This window comes from Gavialis gangeticus, unplaced genomic scaffold (genome assembly GCF_001723915.1).
Source record: "Gavialis gangeticus isolate Ggan-Ray unplaced genomic scaffold, GavGan_comp1, whole genome shotgun sequence".
Lineage (NCBI taxonomy): Eukaryota > Metazoa > Chordata > Crocodylia > Gavialidae > Gavialis > Gavialis gangeticus.
Genome location: NW_017729006.1, coordinates 27,001,364 through 27,011,736, shown reverse-complemented (window position 1 = coordinate 27,011,736; position 10,373 = coordinate 27,001,364). Strand labels below are relative to the sequence as shown.

The following is a 10,373-nucleotide window of genomic DNA, read 5'->3' as shown; positions in this document are numbered from 1 at the left end:
TCTCTTTTCTCATTTTTCTCTCCCTCACTTCAGTTTCCTCTACTGATTCTCTAGATTCCTTTTCTTATTGCCATCATCTTCTGTACACAGAACCAAAGCCTCATGAGAGTATGGTTTGGAGTCCATTACAGAGTCTACTGTGGACAATTCAATACAATCATTATGTACTATAGCTGGAGACTCTAGTGATGAGCATGCTAAGAATACATAATATGTACAACTGATTTCACTGATGAGGGACAGAAGGAAGAAAACAAAAATATTTTTAGCATCTGTACAGCATATGGCTTTTTCAAGAAAACAAACAGTTTAGGAACAGAAAGATATCTTTCTCTCTTGCAGATGGGAGAGACTTCCTAAAGGCTTCCTAAAAGGATGGAGTCAGAGAACACAGAAGAAACATCCAACTTTTTGTTCCCCTGTAATGACATTCACTCCAAAACGCTGGTCAAGTAACATTCCTTTGCTTCAAGTTATCTCAGGCTAATAAACCTGCAAGGAGTTCCCAATTCTGAAACATCTTACTGCTACAATGACACGTTATGTTAATTAAATCTGCCATTTCTATTCTGGTTATATATTTTTCCGGAAAATTGCTCTCCATGTCATTTGCCATGGTACATTGTTTGCAATACAATGGACCCCAAAAGACACTGAAGAAGGGAACATACTTCTTTCCCAGCACCTGAAGCCCATTTTTAGCAGACTTACTATTGATGAAAGGCCATATTAGTTCTCTCCTAAACCATGGAAATTAAGTTATTTCTTTTAAGGCCTCCACTGGGAATTTTTCTTCTTATACAAAGAAATGGCTACGTTTGAGTAGTATACTAAGAACACATTCATTTTCCATTCTGTCAATTTCAGCACAGTCCTAATTTTTTGGAAGGCCTTCCAGGAAATATTGAAACATCTACAAAGGATTGCCATACAATCGAATTACTCCCTTTGAATAGTTTTTCCTTTCTGCGGTTCACAATATCTGCAGATTAAATGTGACATAGTAAAAGACAACGATACAGATGTCCTCAAATGTTCCAGAAATGGAGCGATCTTTTTAATGATGCCAGTGGCAAAAATATGGACTGTTTAACAGAAGGAAGACCTTTTTATAGTGGTAAGCTGCCATTTTGTATTCTACTGATTATATACAACTGTTCTACCAATTGTTTTAGCCACAGATTTTACAACGATTGGTAAATATCAATGTCCTCATTTTCTGATGTAAAAACTACAGAAATTGAATGATTTGCCAGCAGTTACACATTACAGCACTGGCAAAGCTACTAATACAATGCAAGTCTTTTAATTCCCATCTCTGTTGTCCATGTTTTCATCTAAACTAAAAGTCTGCAGACAGCTTTTTGTAGTCCTCCAAACCCTTAATACCAAATCCTATTGGCTAAATGTAGCCCTCCAAGACTACTAAAAGCTGTCTGGAGGCTTTTATTTTAGATTATGTTAGATTATGTTGGATTAGGCTGGAATATACGCTGCCTAGAAAAATACCTCATTTTAGAGATTAATGCAAAATCACACTGATTGATGGGCATAAGCATGAATATCAGAAGCATGGGCATCAACATAAACACTGACGGGCATAAGCATGGACTTCAAAATTTAATATGAACATCTAGTTTGGATTTTTAAGTATTTATGCTTTGTTAATCAAATCCTAAAATTAAAAGTACACTATAAAACATGTTACTACAGCCATGTTCTTTTTGCATATTTAAAAACAATTCATTTCCAAAGCCATATACAGGAAAGTTCCAGCTTTAGTGTACTAGGAATAATACACCCTATTACAAGAAAAGATGAATGCTGTGACTGAGTAGCTCAACTACGAAATACTGATTTTAATGGAGCCCAAATTTCAGCCCTGAAGTATTTTGGGAGGGAAGGAAAAATGCTTCTTCAGTCCAGCTAAAACTGATGCTAAATAGTTCAGCAGGGTTTATAGTACTGCAGATATACTAGTGTCATTTCTGCAGAATGGAATTGTAAAGGCAATGCCCTTTCCCCTCTACAGCACATGTGACCAAGACTATACAGTCCCACCATTTTTGTAAGAGCCCAAAAGGGCTCTCACTCAGCACTCTTTCCATAGGGATGTGGTCAGACTGCTTAGAGGTATAAATCTATTCCAAGGCTCTTCTATCTTATTAGAATACAGGGTTTTCCTCTAAGTTTGGAGGATTTATCCAAGATAAACAGAGCTCCAGTAATCAGAGATGACACCTAGGTCAAGCTCCAAAATGAAATAGTCGAGGATGAAAAAAAGTTTGTTGTATCATAGATTCTTTGGGTCACATCCTTGGCTGGTGTAAATTAGCAAACCTATATTGACTTCAGTGGAGCCACATTGCTTCATACCAGCTGAGGATGTGCCCATTTAGCTTTATTTACTGTGATAACTCTGACCAGGGGACCTGGTAAAAGATCATGAGAGACATGTACTATTCATCATGTAAAGGGGGTATCTGTTCCGTTGATTTTTGCATGTATTTTTATTTATATTTTTAGTAAGTTGCACTGATGTATATGTAAAAAAACAAAAACAAAAAACCCCCAAAGCAATACTAGATCTGGGCAAACTATATATTAAATGATTTAGCCCTTTTTCCTCACTGTGAAATGTCTCAAGAAGACTGCAATTTCTTCATGTCTAGTTGATATTCAAAATGACTTAACAAATATCACTTCATGTTTTTAATGTATGGGGCCCTCACACACATTCTAAGGCTATGGACAAATGCACCTTTTAACCACTTTAAAAGGGGACAGAGCTGCCACTCAGGAGTAGTACACATCAGATATTATGATCTATCTTGATCCTTTAGTGACAAAAACTGGCTAAATGCTAAATTAATGCCCAAAGAAACAGCATTAAAGCAGCACTGTACCTAGACTCCTGGCAGCCCCAAGCAAACTTTTAGTATCAGGCCCCGCTTCTCCAGAGATAATGATAATAATAATTTTAAAATTACCATTTTCAGGACCCCTTTCTTTCCGGGCCCTGGGCAGCTGCTCAGTTCGCCCATGCCTGTGTCTGGCCCTGCATTAAAGGTGCACCATTTCTGCTATGTAAGTGTGTAGCATTACTACAGAATTATACAGTTAAAATGATGTGCATTGCTACATAACCATACAGTTATAATGCTTACATCATAATAGCTTATATTGGCACCATTTGAAATTATTACCAATGTTACATCTGCCTATGCCTTGAATTTCTGGGAAAATAAACACAAAGGGGACAAAAAGACCGTGTCCAGATGAGTGTGGCTGTGAGGTATTTGGCACCGCAGACACATCTGTGATGCCACATAACACACATTTAGCTGTTCTCCATGCTGCAAGGGAACAGCATGCAGAGGGTTTGTGTGTGTGTGGGGGGGGTTGACCCCTGGATATCCAGGAGTCAAAAAACCCACACAAAGAAAGGTGGAGCAGAGTGGTGCAAGTGGGGACAGTGTGTGCCACTCAAAACTGAAGTCTGGCCAGCCAGAGCCACACGCTGGCTGCCAGCTAGGCTCCAAGTGGTAGGATCACTACTGCTACAGCCCTGCAAGGCCCCTAGGATCCCAGGTAAGGCGCCGGATGGGGTAGAGCTGGCCCCAGCCTCCCCTACCCCACCCTGGGTAACCTGCCACATTCCAGAGGGCGTGTGGCACAGGCATTCCCCAGGGACAACTAGTGGCAGCACAAACTGTGCTGCTGCTAGTTGTTCCCGGGGAAACAAACATCTACACTCATATGGACACGTCCAAAATGACCAAATTAGGGTATTTAAAATTTGGACAAGCATTCATGGAAATCTTTGGTAGTTATTATGGCACAGCATCTGGCATCTTACGATGTCATGATATATGTGCTTACACAACAGCTTCTATTATTATGAACAGTTTCTATAACTGAAGACTGTGGAACCTGCTTACTCAGACCTAACTGAAATTAATAAAGCCATTTTTAAAGTGAAGTAGAATAAAAGTCCTGAATTTTTCTAAGACTCTATGACATGCAGTTTTAGTTCAAATTGTGAGGCAGTAGCTCTGTGGGAAACAATTACTTCACTATAAATCCAAATTCAACACCCAAAGAATTGAAGTATTGACTTTACTAGACATCCAGTCAAGCTCTCTCACAGGTTTCCAAATAGATTAGGCTTGAGAAAGCTATATAATTTATTTAATAATGGTTGGTCTATCCCATATGACTGCATTACAATGACTTCAAAAACAAGCAAATCCTGCAAGTTCATAAAGACTGATGAAACAGCCAAATATGAAAATAAATGTGTTCACCCTTTATCATTTTCTACTCTTTTTGTGCAGTTGGGGGGTTTTTAAATCTATTTTTGTTTTCTGCTTACAGAGTTATTTAATGAGTTATTAAAAAGGTAAAAGTTATGTAAAAAAGTACCTAACATTATTTTGATTATTCATGTGCACCAAAATCACATTATGCCTGTGAACTTTCAATTCACAGTATTTGTAAGTATATGCCACTGGGCTTTGATTATCATTTTAAGGGATGTATTAAACAATAAAGTTTTAAAACATGTTTAAAGGAGTAAAAGTTTCATGTGTATTTTTTAAGGATTTTTATTGTCTTTTTCCCAGGTAATACCACATATAACATCACAGATGGGGGTACTTATTAAATGTAAGTGGCCATATATGCAGTCGGAGCTGCTGGGCACAGGGCACTTTTGAAAATCTGTCCACTGATTCTTTGGTTATGTTCCAAAAAAAAATCTCTTTCCTGGCATTTGGCCATTGAGTTTAGAAATAATTTTTTACAGTGATTCAATAAAGTATCCTTAGCTTTCTCTGCCATCATTAAGCACTGTCACCGATCACTAAGCAGCTCTGAGGTACACACAAAATATTCCTAGATAAATCCTCCATCTCCAGAGGAATGTCTTTCCTGTACAACTATAAATCCAAGGTCTCTGTTGAAACTAATCCGGTCTGGCAATGCTATGGCCCTAGAAAAGTTTCCTTAGAAACTATAAGCTTATGCAATGGCGAAGTCATTCAATAGATTTTCATGCCATTATATTATATTAAAAACACCTGGTTTATTTATACAGTGACTCAAATGGCTTATAGATTAGAGTCCTAGAAATAATAATACATACATTTTATAGCAAAAAATATACATATAATAATTCATCCTTCTATGGTATATATAAATTGTGTATATTTGTGTGTAAGTACATATATATAAATACATTTCTTGTATTTATATATATTGTGTACTTGTGTATAGATATGTACATCTATGTACACACAGTATATTCTTATTTATCTTTACACATGCTCACGTGTGTATATAGACACATATAAATACACAGACACACACACACGCACATTTTGTGAAGGTGTGTGTACTTTGCAGAATCTGCATACAAACACTGCAGTCCTTCATTGGCTGTGAGTTTCAAAGGTATCAAAGACACCATTATTACAGTCCTTAAAGATAAAACTAACGTCACCGTTGTGGACAGAGGACTGGCTTGATGCATCTTCCTTTGTGAAGCACTAAATTTGCTGGGCAGTGGCAACCTGCAACACACGGCTTGTTGCATGGACCAATCTCATTCCAGTTGTCACATGTTTTGACACATCCAGGTCCACAGGTGTCATAAACTGCACCATGCTTGCACTGCGTTGCTGAAAGACAGGTTAAAGAAACACACAATGTTACTAATACAAAGTCCCGTGTCTGGGTTTAACCATGACATGTCTATTTGCATATTTTCAACTGCAGATATTTAATGGCAAGCTATAGTATCGAAAACAATTACATAACTAGTGCTTTATGAAGAGATTCCACTATATTAAAAGCAACACTGCTTTATACTAGAGATATACATGAATCAAAATCTAATACTGAAAGAATCCTGAATCCTGAATTTGAGCATTCCAGGTCAGGGCCTAATAGCATAACCATATCTCTTTCTCTGTATTAAGTGCTGAAACAAAAATCTTGCATCCAAAGTTCCTCCAAATACTGGGAAAGCGCTCAGTGCCATAGCAACGAAGTTTGGTACCCAGGGCAAACCCCGCAAGCGCTCAGTGCCATAGCAACAAAGTTTTGTGCCCAGGGCAAACCCTGCAGCAGCAGCAGCCCATCCTCACCACACGCACAGATCCAGAGGGCACAGATCCAGGGGACACACTCCCCTCCATGCTTGCCCAGGAGTGCACACAGCTGCGGGAGCTGCCCTTCCCCTGTTACCCCTCCAGATGAGTCGCACACAGCTGTGTCCCACACCCCACCCTGGCTGGGCAGTGCCTGTTGGCACCCCTTTACTTTGGCACCCAGGGTGGTCACCCTGCTTACTCCCTCCCCTTTGCTATGGCACTGAAAGCACTAACCTAGAATCAGATTCAGATTTTGTACTGTAAACTCTGCTTTGATCATATATTTGATATACCTTTTCATCTAAGATTCCTGAAGCATTTTACAGAGGCACTTCAGTATTATTGTCTCTACTTTTCAGATGGAATAAAAAGGGGGAAACAAGGGAAATGACTTGCTAAAGTTCATATAAAAATTCAATGATAAAAATAAAAACAGCACATCTTCTGATTCTCAGATACCTCTAAATGGCACTAGCAGTGCTGTATATTAGACACAAACAAGGCAATAGTGTTGGTTTATCAGCAACATTGTATGCTGTAAAAAAACCTCCAAGGATTTTGAGGCTATATACTATTCTATCAAAGAATCACAGAGCGTGTGGATTTGTAATTATTCCAGCATGTGTTCTTTTTAGTTGATTTATGTAGCTGACAGTTATGGATCTCAAGCATAAATGGCCATTGAGAGTTTATCTTAGAGCCTTATGACAGTGCCAGATCAATACTTAAACTCTTAATGTGTTATATACCACTATTTCAGCATAAAGAATAATGCATAGCTCAATAGTAAATTAAAGACTCAGATCTCACCAACACCTAGAATCAGCTCTTGCTATTTAGAGTTAAGTGGTTGAACTTAAAAGAGGTCTTCCATTTTGTGAGAAATTAAAGGTCCATCCAGACTTCCTGCAAAGGGCTTCTGTTACAAATAAAGCAGTGCCATTTGCTGTACATACGAGGCTGAGAATTATTACACAGCTGCTCTTATTCAGAAATTCAGTAGGCAGAAATGCTCTTATTAAAATGCAGAAGTTTTTATAACTGTACCGTTAAGGTTGAAGCTTAAACACAGAAATCAAAAACCTAAGGTGCTGGTTGATCTTGAACTGGCATAAAAAGATCATCATAGCAATGTCCATTCAGTCAAGTTTCACATGCTATATATTTTACAGTTCCCATCTACCATCTGAAAGAGCAATGTAAAAATGAAAGGAAAGAAGTGAAATGACAAAGGCATTCTTAGTCACTGCAGGGATTTCAGAGGTGGTATGCTTACATTATCAAGGAACTGACCTTACATTACAACTAGAACAAATTAATGTAACCACAAGGATCTTTTCCATTACCTGATTTTTGAGAGTATGGCATTTTTAACACTGATGTACTGTGGATGCAGAAACCTATACACTTGAGAGACTTATACAGCTGAGAGGATTTAGATACATGGTAAGTTTATCTTGGGTAATTTTTCTTTGTTGCCACTAAAGCAACTCTGCAGGAAGATGGTAAGGAGCAAAGGGAACCCTTCTGATGCTAGGAAAATTCCTGTTGGACTCTTGTGCTAGTTTGCTGCTTTTGGTTTGTTTGAAATCTAGGTCTGGCAGACTGGGCTAGAATGCCCTTCAGACTAGTTTGCTAGTGTGTGAACTCAAACAGGATTTCTGCAGTCACAGCAGTAGAGTGCCATATTTTTGCACATAGCATGTCCCTGTATATAGTACACACCCTATTTTTGGAAGGCCTTAAGAAGGGGGGAAAAAACAAAAGAAATTACCTTGGTGCACAGGTAAGTGATTATGGTCTTGGGTCTCTGAGACTGGGGGTGACATGGTGGGGCTATGCACTGGTCCTAAGCCTGCACACCTCTGGTGCAAAGGCACTGAGGCCACACAGTCATGCCATGCATCACGGGTCCTGGCATGCCAAGTCCAGGACTATGTACTGGCTCTGGGGCTGTGAGCTGAGTCAGACTTGGCATGTGCCTTCAGATTTAGTGTGGGGCCTCAGACTCACTGTGCAGTCCCAGCACCAGCATTGCAGATCACACCCTGCACGTTGTGCAGGATTGGGCCCTGCCACATAACTTTGGTGCAGTATGCCAATTCTGGGTTCACATGGTGAGTCCAGGACCCCATGCTGGCTCTGAAGCCAAGTGCAGTTTCTGAACTTGGACAGCTTGGACCCATGTGTCCCAAACAGAGCAGTCCTGAACTAGTACCAGGCCCACCCCAACACATGACTCTAAAATCCGTACTCAGGGCAGGACCCAGCATTCTGGTCAAGGACCAACCCCACATGTTGGGCTGATCTGGCATGCAATTTTGAGGAGGGGGTTCCCACAGGAAATTTGGTGGTGGGGGGGGTAGGTGAGAAAGGAGGGAAGAAAGCAGTGGCAGTGTTAATTGCCACGGTTCCTGAAGCTACAGCAATTAACTTTACCACTACTCTAACTCCCCTCTCCCTACCAAATTTTTGGACCTTTGGGGAGCCCATTTCCTCACATACAATACACACACCATTTTTCCCCAGCTGGTTTTGTAAGAAAAGGTAAGGGTTATATGTGAGAAAATATGGTACGGTATTTCCATTATACCACAGATTAAACAAAGTGAAGTGGAAGGGTTTGAGTCACTTAGGCTATGTGCGAGTCCTTCATAAACATATAGGCCTTCATAAATATATAGGTTGCTAGTGGCTGAAGTGACAAAAGCAGTTGACGAATGAAGGAAGATAGCTAGCTGACTTCACTAGCAAAGGCAGGCAGATGGGTGGGTTTTCTGTGCTGTTACAGCTACTGTACAAGGAAGACCCCGCAGTGTGTGAAAAATAATGCATTTCCAGTGTTGCTGCCAACTCTTCAGGTAGCACCTGCCAGCACCTGTGGGGCATTTGCTCAAACAAAAAACCTGACCTCCACCCAGATCCAGATTTGACTTAATGGACTGCCTTGCTGCAAGGGTAGGTACTAAATAAGCAGATTCCACCTGTTTCTGGATTCATGAAGGAAGCATGTAAGTGAGCAAGGGGGCTGCTAAAATAGATATATTGACTGTGAAGTGTACAGGAACATGAGAACTTCATCAAATCGATGAAACAGAAAGAAATGTCCAAAATGGAAGAAGCTAGCTAATACAAGAGGCCTACAATGGCCAGGAGGAAGAACCAGTTACACCATGTGGAAAAGACTGACTGCTGCCCACCTCACAATGTAGACAGTATTCCACCCTGTTCCTAGATCCCCTATCCAGCACTCTCAAGAACCACTTTGCAGACCTGGGCCAAGAGCAGAACAGATTACAACGGCCAGGGAGGAGGACCCATGTTCCCCCCCAGGTGTTTGAGGCCTGCCCACCGTTCTAAAGGAAGGAGACAATGAACGATGGCAGCTGGAGAATTCCTTTTGTGGTGAGCGGACACATCTGTCTGTCAATGTGTGCACCACCTACTTGGAGCCAAAGTCTGTGACATCCTGAAAAGGCTGCCAAGACTTATCTGGCTCTCTGGTCACTAACACATGGGTCAGAATCCTATTTCATTTTATACTCCCAAATGGCAGTTACCCAGCCATGTAACTCCCAGTTTTGGTACTTATGCTGTTTGCAATCCTATTCCAAGTGCCATAAGCTATGCTCTAGCTGGGCAGGTTAATGGCTCTGTACACACGCACCTAAGTATAAGTCCCAAAATTGTGGCCTGGCAAAGAAGAGGTGGGCCCTCTCATATTTCAACTGAATAGTCTTGTGGTTAGGTCACTCCCCTAGGAAGCAGAAGACTCGGATTCTAGCTGCCCTTGGGGTATGAACCTACATCTTTTACTTCCCAGTATAGTGCTCTAACTACTGCATCTTCTACTTAATATAAATTGGATAAATTGAAAGGAGAGAAGTGCGGAGAATTCCGTTTACTGCACATTTACTTAGTACTTGTTAATACAAGTACTAAATAAAAGCACAGTAACACCTTGTGTAGACTCACCCACTGAGTCAGGCACCTTTGTACTTTGCTCTCTTCCTCCTGACCCTAGATATAGTTTCATAGTTTCATAGTTTCTAGGGTCGGAAGGGACCTGAGCAGATCATCTAGTCCGACCCCCTGCCGTGGCAGGAAAGACTACTGGGGTCAAACGACCCCAGCAAGGTGTTCATCTAACCTCCTCTTAAAAACCCACAGGGTAGGAGCCTGCACCACCTCTCTTGGAAGTTGGTTCCAGACCCTAGC

At 40.6% G+C, this 10,373-nt stretch overlaps 1 protein-coding gene across 1 annotated transcript in view; it reads right to left on the bottom strand.

Annotated features, from left to right (window-relative positions):
- Positions 1-3,234: 3,234 nt before the first annotated feature.
- BMPER (BMP binding endothelial regulator) overlaps positions 3,235-10,373 on the bottom strand; it is a gene marked incomplete at its 5' end in the record, with an annotated part of 307,337 nt that continues 300,198 nt past the window's right edge. The window contains one exon of the mRNA XM_019509034.1: positions 3,235-5,681. Coding sequence (XP_019364579.1) covers positions 5,500-5,681 — 182 coding nt within the window. The remainder of the gene's footprint in view (positions 5,682-10,373) is intronic.